The sequence below is a fragment of the Camelus ferus genome, chromosome 16 (assembly GCF_009834535.1).
Source record: "Camelus ferus isolate YT-003-E chromosome 16, BCGSAC_Cfer_1.0, whole genome shotgun sequence".
Classification (NCBI taxonomy): domain Eukaryota; kingdom Metazoa; phylum Chordata; class Mammalia; order Artiodactyla; family Camelidae; genus Camelus; species Camelus ferus.
In genome coordinates this window covers 26,847,251-26,869,443 of record NC_045711.1, presented here as the reverse complement: position 1 = coordinate 26,869,443, position 22,193 = coordinate 26,847,251, and the positions used below count along the sequence as shown (strand labels likewise).

The following is a 22,193-nucleotide window of genomic DNA, read 5'->3' as shown; positions in this document are numbered from 1 at the left end:
GTCAGCAAGGGGGAGACACTGTTTTCTCTGTAGCATCCTCCTAGGGGCCACTGCTTCCTGGCTCCACGCCTGCATGCACCGGCCAGCAGACTCTGCAGCTCCTGAGTGTGTACGATTACACAGAAAGTTTCATCTCAGGGCCTGGACACTGACCACAGGTGCCCCCTTCCCTCCTCTTCTTGCCTGTGGAGCTGGTCCTCTATGAGATGACAGTCACGGCTTTCAGACTCACAGAACTACCGCTGAAAAAAATCCCTAAGGCCATCTTGCTCTGCCCTCACCCAAAACCTCTATTCCGTAATCTCCAATGATGGGGAGGGAGATAATAGAGGCTGGAAATAAAATAATTTCAGTATGCACAAGAACTTGTAAGTCATCAGGCCCTATTAAATGGAAGGCACTTTTTAATCATTGTTATTCGCCGTCCCTTAATGCTCTCAATACACACTTGACAGTGGCAATTGCTTTGATAAAGAGGTGTTCTGAGGCTCTGCATCCTGAGTTAAGATGCCGAAGACTGCAGCCTTGGCACCACCACTGACGAGCCAGGGGACCTGAGCTGATCAGCTGACACTCGCGGCCATGACTCCCTTCTCTGAAAACTGGGGACTCACCTTATAGGTCATTACAAAGATAAAATTAAGGAAAAGACTGGAATGCCTTTTGGGGGCTATGAAAACGCGAAGTATGAGGACCACAGGCATCATCTGCCCAGATGCTGCTGACATCATCCCGGTCTTCACCTTGACAAGGTCACGACAGGAGCTAATGTGATGGCTCTCGGGGACCAGAGGCATGTGACACGTGGAGCAGAGAGGAGGCCTACCTCCTTTCTTCCCACGCGGCAGGGAGAAACCCACGGAGGGGTTTTGAAACTAGGAAACACGGCCATTTGGGCAGAAGATCAAGAGATGAGTTTCTTGAGGTTTCTCCTAGCCTTGGGGGTGCAGAATTCAACCAGACTATGGATGTTTCCAGAAGCTCCAGATTCACTCCCAGGTCAGAAGAGATTGTTCTTGGAAAAAGAAGTCTGCAGGAGGACTGCCCTGAGCTCCATTTCAGACACGACCCTGGCCTCTGGCAGCCGAGGTCTGGAGCACTTACCAGAAGGCTCTCCAGGTGGAGAAGCCCGCCCCTCGCAAGGGGAGGCTGACAGCGAGGCCCTCGGGGAAATTCTGGATCCCAATTCCAATGGCTAGATTCCTGAAAGACCAAGGAGACACATGAAAGCAGTTGTCCAGAACTGAGCACCTACACGGACGGGGGACCCCTGGTCTCAGTCCAGCGCCATCCTGTGGTGTCAGAGGTCCAGGGGGAGCCCTGTGAGAGGTGGAGGAAGGAGAACGGTTAGGGCGTGTGTGCAGGCGGGGAACACAAGGAGAGGGAGGGGTGACGCGGACCCCCTCCCCCTTCAACCCTTCACATTGTCCTTGGTTCCTGGGCACACACCAAGTTTCTGGCACTACAGCACAGCAGAGAACGGCGGCTGGGTGCTATGATAACCTGAGCTCTGCCACGAGGCTGCACAACTTGGCACTAGTCATTGAACTGCGACACCTCAGATCCTCGTATGTAACACGGGAGGGGTTACATGGGATAAAAACACCAACCGCGAAGGGCCGCTGTGACCCAGAGATCAGCTGAATGCCTATAACGTCTCAGCACAGAGGATGCAGTCTGCAGAACTCTGGTTCCCATTCCTTCACGGCACGGAGGTGGATGTGTCACATTGTTGAGAAGCAGCTTCAGAAAAGGGACAAGGAAGTCCTGATGCAGACTCTGACAGATCTGGGCCTGGGCTTGGCTTCCCTGCGGACTCTCCACGTGGGCCTGGCATCGGACGGCACCTCTCGGGGCCCCTGTGGAGCTCATGTGACCCTCTTCCTCCTGCCTCGGCAGGACACTGAGGGGCTGCGCTGTGTGAATCGGTCAGTTGGTGGGAGCCAAGCCTTGAGAGCCTGCTTTGCCCACAGACCAGGTATTGGAGTGCAGGGGAGGGAGAAAGAGAATGAGGCGGGGACCAAGGCAACAAGTGACCCCCCCTGGGAGGCCCCCAGGCATGCACATAAATTAAGAACCCTCGTTCTGCATGCAGGAAGCTACTGTGACTTAACTGTCCACATGCAGAGGAAGGAAAGGCACGATGTGGCAGGACAGAATCAGTCTGAATGCAGTGGGAAGGCGGTTTTAGAGTATCTCCCTGGACCAGATCTACCTTGGCTGGACAGGTCCATGGGGTAGCCGCCCCCCCACCCCCACCACGGAGGGCCCATCTGATCACCAAAGATCTCAAGGGCCTGAGATGTGGGTCCCACTTGGCAAGCAAGGTCGGAATGTGGCCCAAGGGAGATGTGGATGGTTTGGACAGAAAAGGGCAACTCCACTGTCACTTGGCTTTCCGGTCAATTCGCTCACGTCCATCCACCTTTCTGCTCATAAGAGCCCACCCATCAGCTCTGGACAGCGGCAAGGGAGCGCTGCAACCTGCAGCTGGCTCCACCCTGTCCTCCCTGCCCGCTCACCCGCCCCAAGGGCCTCACAATTCCACGAAGCCAGCTCTGGCCACGGCCTCCTGTTCTGTCCTCCAGCAAGAAGACCTGCGATAATCCCCAGTGGTTAATACTTCATCTTCATTTTGTTTGAGGGCTTGAATCTCAGCCTGCGTTTGCTTTTCTTCCCCCAGCTCACACACGTATGCATGCTTCATATGCAACTCACAGCTCTGGACATTTGGGGGAGGGAGCATCCAATTGGGACCTGCCTGGGTCAAGAAGACGCTTAGGAAGAGACTGATGCTGCTAGCATCTTAGACTTACTTGTGGCTTGCGTGTGGTTCATTTAATTCACTCACATCCCGTCCCTTCTTGACAACTTTACAGTGTCTCCCCTCAACATCCACCCATCAGCTCATCAAAGTGATGGCATCTGAAAAATTATTATTAGGTTTTTGATAAAGGAACTGTTCTGGTGGCTTAGGGCCGACAGTCATTGAGAATATCTCCCCAACTCCAGGCACAAGTGTTCATGAAATGAAGTGGGCAGACAAGAAGACGCCGTGGCATGCCCACACAGGGCCCCTGGTTGTGTCACTCAGTGTGTGCTGACCTGTCCCCGTGAGGTGACTGGCACCCCTGCCTAGGCTACCTAAGGCAGCTCTCTCCTTTGACTTCTTAGTGAGGGAGGAGTTCAGACCTGCTCTGACCTCGTCCCAGGAGCCAGAGGGCAGCCAACAGGGCCAGAAAGTAAATATTTGAGCCTTTGAGGGCCATTGGGTCTCTGTTGCAACTACTCAACTCTGTCATTGCAGTGGGAGAGCAGCCAATATGTAAACAAATGGGCATGGCTGAGTTCCAATAAAACTTTATTTACAAAAACAGATGGTGGGCCGGATTAGGCCCATGGGCTCTAGTTATACTCGTGCCCCAGTGCCTCAGTGGCACAGAAAGATCTTGACAAGATGGAACCACAACCTTGGGCCTCAAGCATTCCACTCCTCCTGAGGTCCTCGCCACCCATGCATACAGTAGTTGAAGTTTAAGCTTCTTGTGTTCAACTCCTGGGCCCCTGGTGTGTTGGCTGTGCAATCTCCCATTTCCCCTGCTGTAAAATTCAAAGAACAGTACAACCTCCCTGCCCCCTTCACAGGGGTACCGGGATGATGACCCGGGACGGGCCCACTAAACCCCTTAGCACCCAGGGGCTGGCGTGCGGTGAGGACCTGATCAATGTCTGTTGTGGGCTGGGGGTGAGTGTTACCATGGAGGTTTTGGTGTGAGCGGACGATGGAGCTGATGTAGGACCATCAGTATCAACAAGATGACAGACTCAGCTTCAGGAAGCAGAAGCTTTCTGGGGAGTGATGTAAATTAGGTTGATTGATTCACTGATTGATAGATTGATTATAATGGAGGTACTGGGGATTGAACCCAGGACTTTGTGCATGCTAAGCACGTGCTCTACCACTGAGCATAACCCTCCCCACTAAGGCTTCTTCTAGAGGCTTCTGTTATCACCTCTCTAGCCCAAGCTGACCCTGAGCTCTTATTCCAGGAGTAGGAGGGGAGCATTTGAAATATATCTCTGTTGACGAAGTGAACCTTAAGGGCAAATTCTTGCCAATATTTCCAATATTTCATCAGCCTCTGCCCTGCCTTCTTGGACCGACCCTCACAGCAGGGTCCTTTCCCTCCAAACCTTTTAACTATCCCCTCACTGTTCCTAAATGGTTGACCAAATGTGACCAGTTCCCTGACTTTTTGCTAAAATCCAAGGTTTCTTTCAATGAGGGAGGTCAACGTGCCTGGCCAGGTCTTATGTCCCCTGTCTGACGTGGAAACAGCACTTTGTGGCTGGCTTGCTGACCGCTGCCATCACCTGTGCCTCGTGTTCACAGGCAGGCACATGACTCACCCCAGACCTAACCTCGGAGCTGGCCGCCCATCGTCCCCAGCGTGTCACAGGTGGGGCTCCCACGTTCAAAGTCCTCACCATGACTCGGGGCTGACTGCAGCCTTCCAACCAGGCGGGCAGTGGAAGCCTCCTCCACATCCTGTCCAGGAGCCACCATCCTGATAAGCAGTACAGAAACCCTATTCTTCTGTCCCTGGCAAGACGCGCTCCCTCGGCCCTGCCCCGGCTCTGGCGCGGGGCGGCCAGCCCAACCAGGTGCCGCACCCTCGGGATCCTGCCAGCCTTTCTCAGCAGGGCGCCACCTCACTGGGCTGTCATGGAGTCCCTCCTGCGTCCCTCTGGGCTCCCTCAGCCCACGGCGAGGGCTGGACCACAGCTTCTCTGCCCTTCCCACCTTCATACGTGTCCCTTCTCAACTCAGCTCTCCCATCACACACACTGGCCCACTGCATTCCCTTGGCCACTGCGTGCGGTGCATCTCAGCCCAAGGGAAGGGCTCAGACCCCTCCATGCTCTCTATTCTGCTTTGCACTTGCATCAGCTCGAGAATGTGAATTAAACCCTTGTGAGGTTGGGGGGGGTGGGTTCTGAAGGATTGTCATGATGTCACGCCCTGGGTCTGCAGGTTTTAGGGGCGTGCAGACGACATTGAGAACCACTGGCCTAAGAAGTCATCAAAGGGGATGAGGATGGGGACTTTGCCCGCCTCCAACTCAGGAGCCCCGTGCTCTGCTGGTCAGACAGTGTACGAAGGAGCACCCTGGGGGCGGCCCCCGCTGGGAGGACACCAGCGGCCACTTGCGAACGCATCAGGCGGAACGCTGGAGGGCATCCTGGGAAACAGAGCAGAAACATCAAAGCGGAGGGTCACTGGGGACACAGGACATATCAACAAAAGCAATAGGCGGTGATGGCCACCGTGCGTCCAGGTGAGAAGGAGCGGAAGGGAGGCCCGGGCTCAGGCTGGCAGGGCTGGTCTCTAGGAGGCGCGAGCTCAGAGCTGACTTAGGAGCAGTGAGGGCCTAGACGGCTGGCAGGGACGGGACGCCATAAAAGAGGGCAGCGTGCAGTCTGCCGGGGTGCTGGGGCGGGGAGGGGCTCCAGCCGTGCCCACTGCCTCCTGCAGCCCTACTGTGCTCTCTCCGTCGCCTCCACACTGATGGACACTCTGCTGGCATCCCTGGGTCATGGGGTTTGCTGGCCTGTCCCCTCCATACTTTCCATTTGGGAAGGGAAAGTCCGAATGAGAGGCTTCCTTTCCAGGACGGGCTATGAAGATTCCAAGCAGGATTCAAAAGCAAGAGGAAAAACCCAAACCCTGGCTGTTTGGAAGATTCCAGGCTGCTGTCTTCTGTGCTTTGGTCTTCCTGGCAGAGGAGCAGAGACGCCATGGCCAGTCTGGACCTCGGCAGGTCAGCGGCAGGGAGAGGCAAGTGGGAATGAAGGGTTCTTTGCAAAAGAGCGTCCCTGCCCTTTGGTGACAAGCCAGGCCCCACGGTGACCTGTCGCTGGGCCTGACTAAGAGTAACGAGGGAGGGGAGCCTGTGAGAGGACCAGGAAAGGCCAACCATGGGAGAGCAGGGACAGGGAGGGAAGTAGTGTGGGGGGAGATGAGGGGAGGGAGGAGGGAGGGTTAAGGGCAGGGGGTGGTCAGGGGCAGTGACGGCTCCTGGGGGCTAGGCTGCACCTTCCCATTTCCTGCCTCTTCCTCCTTCTCCGCCCCAGAGTTAAAAGTCAGAGAACACTCACTGGGCTTCACAGGCCCTTGTTCAACGCCTTCATTGTTAGTAGAAGAACAAAAGTGAGGGGAAGTTCAGTGTCTTTGCAGGCAGCGTGACTTGCAGTGGGTGAACAGACAGACCTGGGTGGGACCCCCCAGGTGCGCCCCAACAAAGCTGGCCTTCAGTTTGTAAATCGAGCATCAAATCCTCAGGGTTCAGGGTTCTTCTGCTGATGGGGAACGGTCGCTGGGAAGTGCTGGGCACAGCTCAGAGTGCAGGGTGGACGCTCCTTAAAGGGTGGCTACTGTTGAAACTGCCCGAAGTTCCTGAATGAGGCAACACTGAGACGGACACTCAGGGCCCGTGTTCCCCACAGCCGGGTGACCCTTCCAACCTCACACGAGTTTCTCCTCCAACTCACACTAACCAGCCTTCCAGATTCTGTGATACTCACCCCCTCCAACCCCAGTCAGAACCAAGGCTAGAAATAGCAGCTGATGGCCAGTGGGGACACTCTTTTCAGGAGTGACTTCAGGGTCCACCACTAAGCCCTGGCCACATGTGAGAGCTTCAGCGGCACACGAAGGTGCTGGGAAGAGCCCCCATCTTCCAGGAGTTTACAATCGTATCAGAGGATGAAGAGACCCGCGTACAAATAACCACAGGACCGCACAGAACTTGCCGAAGCTCATAAGAGAAGCGCAGAGCCTCTGGGGAGAAATGATTCTGGCAGAGAAAGGTGATCCGGGAACACTTCATGGAGAAGGTGACACTCAAGATGGACTTTGAAGGATGGGGAGCCTTTGAATAGCCAGAGAGAGCTGGGGAGATGCTTTTCCTACAGGAAGAAGGGATGATGTAGGCAACAGTGTGAGATGGTAGAGCAGGGCGGGCGGTCAGGTCTGCCTTTCCTGCCCTTTCCCCAGTTTAAAGCCAAGGCACAAATGAAAACAGAAAACGCTTTGGAGTCGAAGCCCTCCCTCCCGGCGTCATCTTCTAAGAATCTTTCCGGTGCATAGCTGAGTCTGCCGGCTTTTCTGGGACAAGTGCTAAATGCTCCAGCTCCACTCCAGGGGTCTTCCCAAGGCCAAGATGGGGTTCCACCCCAGGGGTCGCCACCCATCTTTGGAGGCTGACCCCCGGAGGGGGTCCCCTTGAAATCTATCCCTTAGCATCTCCACTCAGACCTTTCACTTAAAGAAAGTCTCAGGCCTTGAGCTTGGGGAAGGATTTGCCGCGAGCGGCGGCGGCAGCAGCAGCACAAAGCGTGTGCCCCGAGCAGCACAGACCCCGTTCCAACAACCTGCGGCCGAAACCGGCTTGTCTTTCATGAAACCACGCCCGTCGGAGGGAGCCCAAGGTCCTCCGGCTAGAATAAAAATGACGGTAATCATCTCTGCTGGTTAAGGAGGGTTACTGAGTGTCAGGTGTGGCTGTAAGCATTTTACACGTAGCAACACGCTTTGTCCTCACCACCACCTCACACGTGCCTTCCATCACAGTTGTCTTCACTTTACAGATGGGGAAACTGACACGCGAGGAGGTTAAGGGACTTGTCCTCAGGTGACCCAGCTGGGAAGAGACGGCGGGGACTCTTAACCACTACTCTATATGCCTCAGTTTCCCGGGGCTCACAGAGACCCATCAAAGCATCGTGGACAGAGATGGTTCCCTGGGCTCAAATCCCCAGGAGAGGAGCAGGTGCTGCCTTTTGCCTGCTTGCCCAGTGAGCCAAGGCTCTGGCCCGCTCTGGTAGACTAGGAGAGCAGGCCAGATAGGGGAAGATTTTAACCAGCAACCTCCAGGTTAACGGAGTCTGAACATCTCATTCATTCTCTGGCATCTCTGAGCCAGAGAAACATCTGATCTCATGCACCTTATTTGAGAGTCTCTAGGCTCAGTGGAGTTGTCTTCCAGGGAGCTTAGCTGTAGCAAGACAGATTCCTAGGGTTCAAGGTGGAAACAGCACGTGAGAACCACTAGACCCTCGCTCCCTCATTCTGACGGCAGTAGCTTTGGAACCTCAGTGTTGTGCAATTCTGGGGGTGCACTGTGTTCTCTGTGAATGGCACCCCCTGGAGTTGTGCAGTGGGACACTCCTGCTTGAACCCCAACCACAGATCATTGCTCCGTGTAGGGGTGAGTTCTGGGGTCAGAGGTGAGGCGGCCTGGGGAGGTGGTGGAGAGAGCCATGGGTTTCTCTGAAAGCTGGTAAGCGAGCATCCTTGCTCACTCCTTCTATCCAGGCTACGTTCTCCGGCCGGCCGGGGGGTTATGAAAGGAGAGCAGCCCATCGCTGACAAGCCCCGCTTCACCCCGGGGTTCAGACCCTCCCATGTGTGACGAGCTTGTGTGTTCTTGTGTGGCAGGCCCTTACATACTGTTTTGATTGTTATCACCCCGCCTTGAAAGGCCGGATTGTTCGGGCTCGGCGATGACATCACCAGCTTCCCACTCGGGCTGCTTGTCGAGGTATTTGGTGAGCCTCCAGGTGGGAAGGGGCTGGGTGCTCCCCGCAGGGCTGCCCGGCCCTCCCTGCTCAGAGGCGCTGGCTTAGCACGCAAGGGACCCTCCCCAACCCCTTCCTTCTGTTCCGGGAGGCTGACAGCCACGGGCCGGGAAGACGAGATGGCCCGTCCGTTCCCTGAAAGCGGGCCTCCCTCCCCAACGTGGGCAGGCAGGAGCCCCAGGAGCTCAAGCCACAAGGCAGGGTGGTGTCTGAGGGTGACACGGCCACCCCTGCACACCACTCCTTGCCTGGATGTCGAGAAGCCTACGACAACATAGCTACAAGACCTCCAAATCCCCGAGGGGCGCCCCGGGGACCTTTACCTGCTGAGTCTCCTAGTAAGGCCATCTGCCCAAGCTAGGTATGAGGCTGCCTTCAAGTGCCTGGGGGTATGTACCCAAGGGCGATAAGCTTCCATCCTCATTAAAAGACGTGTACTAGGAGGTTCACAGCGGCTCGACGGCCGCAAACTGGAAATTAAGCAAATGCCCATCCAAGGCACAATGAATAAATACATCGCGTTCTGTTCCCACCGTGGAATTCCGCGCACGGCAATGGGAACGCACGATCTGCAGTGACATGCCGCACCGCGAGGCGTCTCAGAGACAAGACTTCAGTGAAAGAAGCTAGACACAAAATAGTAAACGTCACATGAGTCTGTTTACATCAAGTCCCCAAATGGGGCAAAACTAAGCTGTGCCCTCCTATCTATTAATCGATACAAGGTGCCTATAGCCAAGAGCAACAATTTACCGGTTAAATCTCCCTATATTTGGAATTCTAAAAACAACGCATTTGCGCAGAATCTAGGGACTCTTTAAAGGTAGGAATTGAGGTCCTGGGTTGGGGGCAGACTTTGGGGAAAAGAAGAACTTCCCCTGGCCTTTCCCTAAGGAATGTTTTATTGCCGCAGAGAAGAGCACACACGTGTTCTGCCTGATGAATGTTCAGAAACTCGACAAGTTTCATGAAACCCACACCCAGGTGAAGAAACAGAACATTACCAACACCCCAAGAGCCCCTAATCCTGGCTTCCTGCTCATCGCTGACGGCCCTGGCCCCACTTCTAAGAGCACAGCTCAGCTGTGTCTGCTTTTGGGCTTCACATCAATAGCTCAGGCGGCAAGGTAAGACCCCAGGAAAGGACCACCTGGGGGCTGGATGACGGGGGCTTTGCCTTCTCACCTCCCATGAACTTGGCACGTGGGTTGTTGGTAGTTTCCTTAGGTCATAGGCGCGGACCTCTGTCCAGGCAGACCTCGTTTTAATTCGCTCTGCAGATACTGCATTTTTTTTTCACAAAATGAAGGTTTGCAGCGTTGACCAAGTCTATCAGCACCATCTTTCCAGCAGCATTTGCTCACTTCGTGTCTCTGTGTCACATTTTGGCGATTCTCGCAAAGTTTCAACCTTTCTCACTGTTCCTGTGCATGCCGCGGTGATCCGTGATCAGCGATCTTTCATGTTACTGCCGTAATTACTGTTTTCTATTTTTAAATTAAGGTCTGTACCTTCTCATTTTTTTTTAGACATTGTGCTATTTATTGCATACCGAGTAGACTGCAGTACAGTGCAAACATCACTTTGATATGCACTGGGAACCCCCAAATTTGTGTGACTGGCTTCCCTGCAGGGGGGTGGTGTCTCCAAGGTGGGTGTGCATAGGGGATTTTCTCAGGACACCCACGTTCGTCCTCCAAACATCCCCTTTCACTCCACTTTCTTATTGACAGTCAGTCCCTCTGCAGGATCCACATTTTAGGGGAGGGACTGAGACAAAAACATGTCGTTCTCCAGCAGGCAAAATACCTTTGCAAACCACTACAATGTTTTCCAGCATTTTGGCACTTCCTTCTAAAGAGCTTTAAGTGCCTTTAGAAACATTTATTCTTTCTTTCACTTAGAGGTGTAAGTTCATTTTCCATTCCGTAGATGCAGTAACCAGAGCCTACGCAGGGTAAGCGATAAGCCGGGGAACACGGCGTGGGTCCCTGCAGGAGGGAGCGTGCTGGGTTCCCAGCCCTTTCCCACAGCTCATCAATCAGGGAGAAAAAGGGAAAGAGGCCGGTGCGCCGGGCGGGAGCCCCCACCGCCTCCTTCCTGGCTGACAGTGACAGCCTCCTAACCGGCCTCCTCGCTTCTCCCCTTGTCCCTACGGTCTATCCTCTGTACACCTGTGACGTCTTTCTCTGCTGAGAACACTGAGCCCGAGCCCGAGCCCTTCCTGCGGCCTGCCGTGACCTCCGCGTGCCCGCCCTCCGGCCTCCCTCTGACCTCTTCTTCTCTTTCACCTCCCCTGGCTCCTCCTCCTCCAGCCACCTGTTCTCCATGCTCTTCCTCAAACAAGCTTGGCTGCTCCCACCTTAGTGCATGACTACTGGAACATTCCTTCTCAGATCTTTGCGGCTCGCGTCTTCACCTTGTTTCAGACTAAGTCATTGGACTTCTCCCAGGCTGGGTCAGAAAAGACATCGTGGCTTCCGTCTGTCTCTCTTGACTGTGAGCTCTGGGGGGAAGCCAGATGCCGTGGGGTGAGGACCCTCAAGATGCCCACGTGACAAGGAGCTGAGGCCTCCTGCCAACGGCTGTGAAAGTGGATCCTCCAGCCCCGGTCCAGCCTTCAGATGACCGCAGCCCTGGCTGACTTCCTGACTGCAATCTCAAGAGAGACCCTGAGCAAGGAACACTCAGCAAAGCCGTTCTCTGATTCCTGACCCACAAAAACTGTGAAATAATGTTTACTGGGTTAAGCCACCAAACTTTGAGCTGTTTTGTTATACAGTGACAGATAACTAAGATCACCTCCTTCTCTATGAAATCCACCCTCATCCCCTTGTCACCACCGCCGCACTCCCCTTCCCAACTCAGTCTATCTTCCTTCTTTGTCTTCTGACAGCAATTCTTACCCTCTAACCTACCATATAATGTACTCATTCTTTGTGCTGATGGTTCATTTGTTATCCCACATCTGACCTGGCATCAGAACAAGCTAGGAATCTTTGTTCCCCTATGGGTCCCAAGCACCTAGAAGAGAGCCAGGTGCACACAGCGATGAAACAGACGTGCGGACCAGTACAGCCCTCGCGTAGCTCCGAGGCTCAGGTCTCGTCTGCTCCCAGCTGCAGGTGATCCACCAGCAGCCAGCAGGTCCCAACTCCCTGGGCCGTGGAGTGGTAGTCAGGAGGGTAAACTGGGAGACCTGCAAGCTCCTTTCCAGACCCTAAGCTTTGCGATCCCTGCACAACGACTGCATTGTGGGCTGTGCGGACTCCCGTGGACTGCAGGGACAGCCCCACCCCCACCCCGCCTGGGCCAGAGCTCATTTTCCTGTCTGTGCACATCTGGAGCGCCAGAACACAAAACCGTCACACTGTGCACATCTGGACAGCATAAACCAATCACGCCAAGAGGAAACTCCAAAAAGGCTGCTCAGTGAAAACTGCAGCGCAGGCCAAACGAGAGGGGCTGAAAGGCTCCTTTCTTTTCCAGCCGCAAAACAATCTTCTGGGCACGATCTTAGAAGCTGAATGGCTCGGCAGCTGAATAACATACGCTCTCAACAGCCTTCGACGACAGTCACTGTCACATTGCCCGCTCTGCCTGGCTCCTGGCCAACGTGGAACTTCAAGAACAGGGATTTTTTTTTTTTTCTTTTTCCTTTTCCCCTACTCCCTTGTTTAGACTGAACTATACCTTCCCTTCTCCTTGGGGGCATGTGGACCAAGTTCAAAGCTGAACACCACCTGCTCCTCCTCCTTCAGGGAGAGTAACTGAACCGCACGCCTAATGCAAACTGAACAAGGAGCTTTGAGATCAGGTGGGAGATCGCTCGCCGTTTGCACGCAGTTACAATGCGCTGGTCCCTCCGTGGCTGGGAAGAGAGAGCTGCCCATTAATAGGCAGGCAGTCTGACAACCAGCCTGGGCTTCCAGAACAAAGAGAAATGATATTCCTTTGCAAATGGAAGGAGTCTCAGGGGCGTGAGCTCTCTGCTAGCTCTTCAGCCGGCAAAGACTAGCAGTGCAGTTCCCTGGGAAGAGCGGGCAGGGAAACCAGGGGATCTACACACTTGCACCTTCTCAGCCGATGATGTTAACGGCTGGATGGCCAGGACACTTGGAGCCCAGGGAGACTCAGGCTGCACCAGGGAGACTTTGGGTCAGTCCTCTGCCAACAACAGGGGATGACTGCAGGAGCGAACGAAGGTGGCTGAAGACCTTGGGGTTGGGGCATCTGGTCATCCTTCAGTATCGTTCTTTAGGCTTCTCTTAAAGGTACAGGGAAAGACGCAGGTGCGAGACAAAGGAAGTTACAGCCCTGAAGCTCAGTCCTGAACCCCTGCCCTCAAACAGCAGCCCCTCCCCAAGACTCAGAACATCTACATCAGTGAGGTAACTTTCTACTCTGAAGCCTGAACAGCACTGAAGGCACACGGCCCAGAGCCCACAGCCCCCTGCCTCTGAGTGCAGACTGGACCTGAAGAAAACCAGGCGAGATGCTGGAAAGAAATCTGATGAAAAAGAAATCTTTTTCCTTCCTTGTGCTGTATATTTTGAGGTTTGCTTTCCAGCTAGCTTTGCTACTGGGAAATATGACTCGATTCTCTTGGCTTCTCAATACTGTAATCATTAGCTGGGAGGTTCTATGCTCGCTGCTTTGCACATGCTACTAATGACACCAAGAAGGTGGGCAGAGTAGTCACCCCAGTCAGGGCCACTTCCTTTAGAAACGTCTGGTGGTGACACCGAGCATAGAGGGAACACCATTAGGACTTACCCAGCCCCTACACTTGCACCAGAGCCAATGCCAAGGACCATGCATGCACCACTTTGTTTGACTCTGGCAATTCCCCTAGGAAGGAAATGCCATCAACCCATTTTGTAGATGAAGAAACTGAGGCTGAGAGAGGGTCAAATATCTCTCCCAAGTTCATCAGCCCGTAGGTTGCACAGCTGAAGTTCCAGTTCAGGTCTGCGGATTCCAGAGCTCAAAGGCCTGTTCACCCGTGTGTGCAGTGCAGCCCACCACACTCCACACATGGTGCAGAATGAGGGTGGATCTTCCTGAAATCTGGTTTGTGAGGAGTAACTTGTGATGATGAGCAATATTTCAAATCATGAAACCATCTATTACCAATTTTCCACTGCAAGGGCAGGACCTAGCACCAACACTGCAAAAGATCCCTATTTGTTTAAAATTATTAATGCTGTTTAATAACCTTTAAAAGAAAAAGAGGTTCCCAGGGTGCTGACAGATGTCTGATGTCCTTTCCTCTCTGGACCAAGTCAGCAACAGCAAAGAATTCCTTGGCTATTATACACAGATTTTAATTGGCTCCAGCGGATGCCCCGGGGGGAGGGGGGCAATCCCGAGGTGCCCGGAATCCCCAGCCTGCCCCATGGTAGGAGGCGAATTAAACACTGTCGTGTTATCCTCCCTCTGAGGGGTGATGGAGCAGTGGAGGAGGAGGGAGGACAAGTTCAAACTGAAGGGAGAGCGTAGCCACAGGCTCCAAATGGGCACAAAAGGAGAAAGAAGAGAGGAAGGAGCCATGTCCACCACGTGACCAAGAAAGCAGAGTCACGTCCACTGCTGTGTGGTCCCACCTGAAGAGCCCCTCAGAGACAGGTGGGGTTCAAGTCAGAGATGGGATTTCAGAAGAACCGTCCTGGGTGAGTGCGAGTTTGTGGAGCTGGCCTCCTCGCCCACTGCGTCCTCCTGGAAACAGCCATTTCTCTGGGCTCTTCAAAAAACGTCACTGTCACCCAAGACAGACCAGGCAGGGACTGCTTTCCATTAAAGGAGGTTGTCGACTGAAAAAAAAAAAATGTACACCCTAAAAGTTGAGAGTTACGTTTCATCCCGCGGACTTTCTGAGGACTGGAGCTGGGAGACCTCTCGGATGGCTCAGAGGGACTGACCCAAAGAGGCAGGGGAGGAGCCAGGATATACTGGAGTTTTGCCACAAAGACCAGGTAGTTGGAACATCAAAAAGTTACTGTTAAAGAAAACCAGACATCTCAAGTTAAGGAACTTAGTGCTCTTCTATGTATGGGAAGGTGCAAAATCCTAGGTTCACTGAAATCACTTCTTTGATCTGCACCTAAGGTACCCAGGGCCAGTATCCCCTTCTTTCTCACCCTAAGTTCCCTTTGGGGCACGGTTTGGGTGGCAGCAGAGGCCGGGCTGCCTGCTCGTCTCCATCCCGAGTGCCCTCCGCTCACCGTCGGGGGCCGCGGTAGCGGCTGATGACTTGATGGCCGCAGCATCCTTTGTTTACGGATACGGTCGGCGATATTTTTCATTCACGAGGTCAAGAAGATAAGACAACGAGGTGCGTTACCCAAACAAACAAAATAACCACAAACGAGCGAGTCTATAAAGGACACTGGGGACAATTTGAAAAAGTGCATGGGGTCAGTGTCTTGGGTAATCTTATTCTGTCAAAGTTACCTTTCTAGGGTGGGGTAGTCCTCTTGTGCTTGTGTGGGAGAATGTCTTTATTCTTTCCTTTTTTTTCCTCTCAAAGTTAAATAGGTGGCTTTACTTCAAGACTTCTCAAATAATTTAATACACAAACTGAATGCTTCAGCAAAGATTCAGAGTCCCAACAGTGTGCCAGGTACTCTGTATTTTTTTTTTTTTTTTACTTTTTATTCTGAAATAATTTGAGACTTACAGAAAAGTTGCAAAAGTAATACAAAGGCCCCACTCTATACCCTTGCACGGTGGGCTCTCCTACAGGACGCACGGCGTCAGTGGAGACATGTGGTTTGGGGAAAATAAAGCCAGAAGCTCAGCTCAGTTTCCGAAGAGTCTCCGGCCGTCCTCCCGGGAGAGTCTGCAGAGCGCAGAGCCAGCACCACAGCGGGTGAGGCAGCGAAGGAGGGAAGGACGTCACAGAAGGTCTTCCCTCTGCCACCAAAGACATGGTCGTGGCCACATCGCCGCCTCCAAGCCCAGCAGGGCCCACGCGCTCTCCTTTTCACTGGAATCCCTAGCTCAAGCCAGCGCCTTCTCCCTTGATGCATCTCAGAAGGAGTCAGATTCATCCACTGACACCCCATAAACAGAAGAGGAGCGTCCAAGTTTCAATGGCATTTTGGAAATAAAGACATTTATACCTTTTTGGAACTCCCAGCAAATTTTCCTATAAAACTGTGTTATAAGTGGCAGGTTGGGTGCTCACAAAAGCCCATTTAACTCCGATGTGAGTAGTTTATAAGGATCTAAGTACCTGGCGGGTTACGTAAAGCTTGTGGGGGAGTTCAGGAACTGAATCACCATTTATAACCTGTGTGTGTGTGTGTGTGTGTGTGTGTGTGTGTGTTTTCCTATGGGAAAACACCTTCCCTCTGAACTGTGGGAAGGAAACAAGAGGGCACTAATTAGATGAGTATGAGACGGAAAGGTAGATGCTGGAGGAATGGTCCATGTGCCTTGAAACTCCGAGGAGGGCGTTCCCGCGTCACTGGTGTGACAATAATGAAACGATTTAGGGATTCATCAGTCCACGACTAATGGGGCTGCACTGAGGGTGCCACCAAGAACAGAGCATGACAACACAGACGGGGCGAGAACCTCCGGGGAACCCTGCTCTGCAGGGGAAGGGCAGGAGCTACTGGAACGTAAGAAAGACGGCCACGCCAGACCTCAGGGTTCTTGAAGATTTCTCGAGGGAAGCTGGCCAGGTGCAAAGATGAAGACCACATCAAATGACAGCCAACCTGTGCAGGGCCCTGTGGCAGGGAGCGGCTGCAGCAGGAGCTGATCGTGACTGGCAGCGGGTGAGCAGGGAGACTGTGACCTGATGCGAGACCACCTTGGAGGACACAGTTAGGATTTTTTTTTAATGGTAGTGAAAGTCACATAGCATAAAATTTACCATGTCAACCATTTTGAAATGGGCAGTCCGGTGGCATTTAGTACATTCACAGTATCGTGCAAACATCCCTGCTGTCTAGTTCCAGAACACTTCCATCACCCCAGAAGGAACCCAGTACCCATCAGGCAACATTTTCCACCCCCTCCCCGCCAGCCCCTGGCAACCACTAATCTGCTTTCGGTCTCTGCGGGTTTGCCGGCCCTGGAGAGCCTGTAAATGGAATCGTGCACTAAGTGGCCTTTCATGTGTGGTTTCTTCCCTGTAGCACATTTTTAAGGTTCATCCGTATTGTATCGTGTCTAAGTACTCCATCCCTTTCTTATAGCTGAGTAGATATTTTCATATACTTCGTTCACGCCCTCATCCACGGATGGACACGCGGATGGTTTCCACCTTTCGCTATTGTGAAGAGGTGCTACAGGTTGGTGTCTGAACACCTGCTTCTGCTATTCTGGGCATCTAACAGGAGTGGAATTGCTGAGCCACATGTTAAGGATCTGGTGCGTGTCTGAGGAGCAGCTGGAGGCTTTTAAGTAGGGGCCCCATGATTAGAGCTGTGGTTTTAAAGCTGGCGTGGGGAGAGGCTCGGAGGGTGGCTGGAGGGGCCAGTGGTGGATGTTAGCTCAGGGAGAGAGATCAGACGAGGGTGGCGCTGGGTGGGGGAGAAGTGACAGATTCCATCTTCCTCGTTCTGCTGTCCCCTCTTGCTCTTCCCATCACAGCTGTGGACGTCCAGCCACAAGTGAGGAAGAGCCATTTTCCCCTGAAACTCCCAGTGACTGGATAGGAGAGTCTACTGCAGGCCAGACAGGTGTGTCCAGGTGACTTTGAACTTCTCCCCAGCTGGACTCTCAGAAACTCACTGACCCCCTCCCCCATCCCCCCCCAAAAGCTTTAAATGCTCTTTTTTTTCCCTAAAGCTAACAGCCCCCATTATGTCTGGGGGGGACCTTCATGTCCAGACCATTGCCTGTAACCTGACCACGCAGCTCAACGCCGCACCTCCAGTCAAGAGGCCGTTCCCTCCCTAAAGGAAGCTGTTTATTCAAATGGCGCCTCGGCTATCTTCTTATCAGCCCTACTATTTACGTAACTGCTTGACTTATGAGTCAATCTCCAGCACAGGATAAAAGTTCACCTCTGAGTAAGTTAAGGCCTATATACCACTACCGTGAGGCACCCGATTCTTTAAAACAAAAACAAAATGTCAGCGGCGTGAAACAAAATGAAAACGGTCCGCTGGCACCTAGGCCCTCTGCAGGGGACCAGCTCCATGGGAAGAAGTCTTGCCCGGGGTCTTTACGAGCTATTTCTACCCCTGTTCTCGATTTGAGGGCAGCCCAGGAAGGTGTGGGCACTGGGCACTCAGACTGAAAAATACACCAGGTGACTTTGCTCCCTGCAGAATCTTCCGGGCGCCTCCGACAGCCTACGTCCCCACAAGCGACTGGCGGCAGAAGACTCGCTTGGACCTTCCCGTGTGGCCAGTTCTCAATCGGTCCTGGTTGGAAGGAAGGGAGGATGGGCAGCTGGATGGAAAGAACAGGCACTCCCGTGGGAGAAGGATGCCCAAAGCCATAGCTGCTTTGGGCTTGCTGCTGCATTCCCTGGGGGCTGATCCGGATGACAGCGCAGACAGGACTGGGTCGGCAGGGGATTTCACACCCAGCACTTGGCCCATGAAAGCTCCCACTGAGAGGCAAAGGGTTGACCTGGTAGAAAATGCCTTTTAGGCAAACACACAGCCAGGACGCTGAAGTACAGTCGAAAGCCAGATGTGATAGTGGAGGCTGGGTCCCGCGGGGAGCCCGAGTCTCAGCAAGTCCGCTCTTTCCATCTCCCTGGAGGAGACCGAGCCCCAGGGTTCTTCTCGGGGGTCTGGCAGCGTGGGGCTCTCGCCAGGCTCAAAGCAGGAGATCGCCTTGCCTTTTCTGTGTTGTACGTCTGACCACGGCTGGCAGAGGGGCCCTTTAAGTCCTAGGGTAGTGACATCCAAGAGCTTAGAAGATTTCCCAATCAAACTTTTGAGGGTAAATATTTGCAGTGACTCACAAGAGAAGTTTTCTGCTCTCGCTCTGGCCCCCGAGGAGGCATGGGGTTAATTCTTGTTAACAGCTTGGGATTATCCACAGGCTGCGTCTAAAAGTGGATTTTTCTGGCTCCTTGAACAGCTCATGAGTCAGACATAGGGTTCGTTGACCTACTCGCGCTCCCGGGAAGCATCTGGGCTCAAGGCGCCAGAGGTCAGCGGAACGTTTACGGCCCCCACATCCTGGTGAAATCAATGATGCAGGTGTCCGGCTTGTGGGCTGGAGGCTATGCCCAGGCTCGTGGGACAGGCAGACAATTTACGAGTGAAGTAACACATCATAAAAGTAAGCAGGAAATGCTAAGAAGCCAACAAGCCAGGACAGAGGACCTCTCTCTCTGACCAGGGGAGCCGCCGGGGCCGCCACGCTGGGTTGGGGCAGGCCCGCATAGCCAGCCCCGACCACGATGGCCAAGGATAACTCCTGGGACTCCCCCCCAGACCCCACAAAGCTAGGTAAGCCTGGGTTTCCACAGCCTGGGTCCCCTGTAGCTTGAGTCTGTCAGCATGTCTGCAGCACGTGGGTTGTCCCAGGCCACCGGCAACTTTGGGGACACATTAAATAGCTCACAGGTGATACGGCTGTCACCCTGTTGCCTCTGATTCCAGCTGACCCAATTCAGGACGGGCCACGCAAGGGACTGAAACGGTGCAGAGCAGGAAAATGATCCATGAAACTCTGCCAAACAGGTACCCACTGAGCCGACAGAGATGTACGAAGCACGTCAGACCTTGGAGATGGGATGGGGAACTTCAGGACAGGACCTAACTTAGAGGCGGTTAGGGATGGACTCTTCAAAGAGATGAAATTGAACCTGAGATCTGAAGAATGGGAGGAGGGGGAGGAGCAGCTTGGAGAGTGAGCATCGGGGCAGGGCGGGGTCGGGCGGGGGGAGAGTTCAGTGCCGAGGAAAGAGGTTGAATAAAGGCCCAAAGGTGAGCAAGGTCTTCGTGTGTCCAAGACATTTATGGAAGTCCTGTGTGGCCGGACTCCTCTGAAGGACGGGGAGAGTGAACGTGAACTTTATTCCAAATGCAACGAGCCCCAAGATAATTCATCTCAGGAACGTGGCACGATTTAGTTTCCATAATGGGTTTGAACCAGGCCGCTCGTGCTTTTTGCGTGGGCTCCGTTGCAACACAGATGCAAGATGCTCGGCGAGGATCAGGCCATGGTTTGAGAACACGGGCAAGTTTCTGCTTCCAAAGCAGCCAGATTTTCAACCTCTGCATCAGATCTCTCCATGCTGGACTCCTGGTCACCCACCCCTGCAGGCCCTACTCTTGCCACCAGGACCAACCCTGACTGAACACACAAGACACTTAGGGGTTTCCAGTCCAATAACGTGAGAGCCAACATCCCCTCTTTGCTGTTCTCCAAACAGGGCATCTGTCCTTTTCTGAAACTTGAATGAGTCCCTGCAACTCAGCTCTGTAGTTGGCAAGCTTCCTGCCTGCTGCTGAGTTTTGCTAGGATTGGAGCCTAATAATCTTACTTGCTCTTTGTCGCCTGTCCCTGCTCCAAGAGCCCAAGTCCTTTCTGAACCATCGTCTGATGTCTAGAGTCCTGCTGGGTGGCGACAAAATCTCCCAAAGCCGACTGCAGTCTGCCTGCACCTTCAAATGATGCTCAAACCTGGATCCCGCCACCGTCACGCTCCACCTGCCTCCAGGACCCCACATGACACGTTACTCTTCGCGGGTTCTCGCTGGTAAAGACAGCTGTCCCCGCTCCTGCCTGGGGCCTTTCCCCGCAGACCCAGGATCGGCCTGGCTGGTGGAGCTTCCTCTCAGCGTCTGCACCTGGGTGCTTCCATCCAGGGAGGAGGCTGAGTCCCAGGGCCACGCCTCCGCCCATCTCTTCTCCAGCTGCTGCTGTGAATGCCCGGCTGTGGCCCAAGATAGAACCACCCAGGATGCCCACCTGAGATACCAGTCTTGGTGTGCCCCACAGGCAGGAATTAGGGATGCCTTCAAGTTTATAAGTGGGGGTTACAAGCAGACTGCCAACCACCAGCTTTCCCTTCTGAATAGGCTTAAATTGCAGTAAAGAAGGTTTAAATTCGAGTGTCATCAAATCAGGGACATAATGGGACCTCTACAGGTCACTCAGGCCATCCCTCTGCCGCTTGCAATGAAAGTTGGAGAGTGTTGGTGCTACCGGGCAAAGCATTCATCGCATCGCTTTGTGGCCAGACAAGCAAATTGCTAAAAGAGTAAACACACTCTCGGGGCTGAGGGCGGGATAAGTCAGGAGTATGGGGTTAATATATACACACTACTATATATAAAATAGATAAACAGCAAGGACCTACTGTAGAGCACAGGGAACTATATTCAGTGTTTTGTAATAACCTACGATGGCAAAGAATCTGAAAAAGAATATATTCTTTTTATATGTTCTTTCAAAATATAAAAGCATCTGAAAATATAGGCATAAAATATCTACTTATATATATACCTAACTACTTTGCTGTACACCTGAGACTAACAACATTGTAATTCAACTGTACTTCAGTTTAAAAAATAAAAAAAAAATTTTTTTTAAAGAGTAAACAGACTCTCAAGAGGCTTCCAGAACAGCTACTTTCCAAATTCATCAGGCTGGGGAATCCTTTTGTTCCAGAGAAGTCGTGGGTAGGGACACAATATTTAAAACAGATGAGAGCAGAGCCTGGCTCCCCACTCCCACCATAGAAAGTCTAGAGCTTTGAAAATCACTGCTGAAACTTCAGAGATTCTAAGCAGTGGAACCACAGACCCCCGTGAGGATGAGGCTCAGGTAAGGGAAGGTCCCTAATGCCAATCATGATGCGATAAGAGATCCTAACAGCCTTTTACTGTTAATAAAACACTAAACATATTTGTGCATGACTGGGACATTGTGCTGTACACCAGAAACTGACACATTGTAACTGACTGTACGTTAATAAAAAAACATAAAATTTAAGAATTTTAAAAATAAAAACTAAACATATTTGTATTTATACAAATATTTAAAATATTTCTAAATGATAGCTGCCTTTTCCTAAGCGAGTGCGTGCCCAGGCTGAGCTCAATGCTCCATCTGTTCTGTGGCTGGGCCTCCAGAATCTTGGTCAAGTAGGTAGAATTATCCCAATTTTATACAAGCAGAAACTGAGGCTCTGGGAGGCTAAGTGACATCCCCAAGGCCACACACCCCCTGGAGAGTCACGATTTAAACCCTGGGTGCATTCTGCCTCTAACCGCGGGCTTCAGAGGGCTGCTTTGTGTGAAAAGCCTGCATGACTCCAGTCGGACGACCCAAGCTGGTTACAAATCAGGAAGAACCCGACAGAGCTTTCGAGGCCACTTGAGCTGATTGTCAAGTGCTCTGGGTTGATTAACTTGAACTTAAGGGAAGACAAGTGTGCTTTGACGCCCCAGATCTCTCCCGGGCCTGCCGGGGCCTGTTTCCGCCCTCTGAATAAGGAAGCTGTGCTTTGCAGGCACCCAGGAGAACAAGAACAGGCTCTCAGATGCCTGAATGAAGAGGACAGAGCATCGCCATTGTTGAAGATGGAAACCGGTGCCAGGCTATGGGAGGGCCGGGTGGAA

At 52.9% G+C, this 22,193-nt stretch overlaps 1 protein-coding gene across 14 annotated transcripts in view; it reads right to left on the bottom strand.

Moving 5' to 3' along the window:
* Positions 1-22,193, bottom strand: part of SLC39A11 (solute carrier family 39 member 11) — a 353,551-nt gene that overhangs the window by 6,296 nt on the left and 325,062 nt on the right. For 10 of the 14 annotated variants that reach the window (XM_032456952.1, XM_032456958.1, XM_032456954.1 and 7 more), the window contains one exon: positions 15,562-18,502. In XM_032456952.1, the coding sequence (XP_032312843.1) occupies positions 18,255-18,502 (248 nt within the window). In that variant the 3' untranslated portion in view covers positions 15,562-18,254. The other 4 variants (XR_004311658.1, XM_032456950.1, XM_032456951.1 and 1 more) reach the window with 2 other exon arrangements.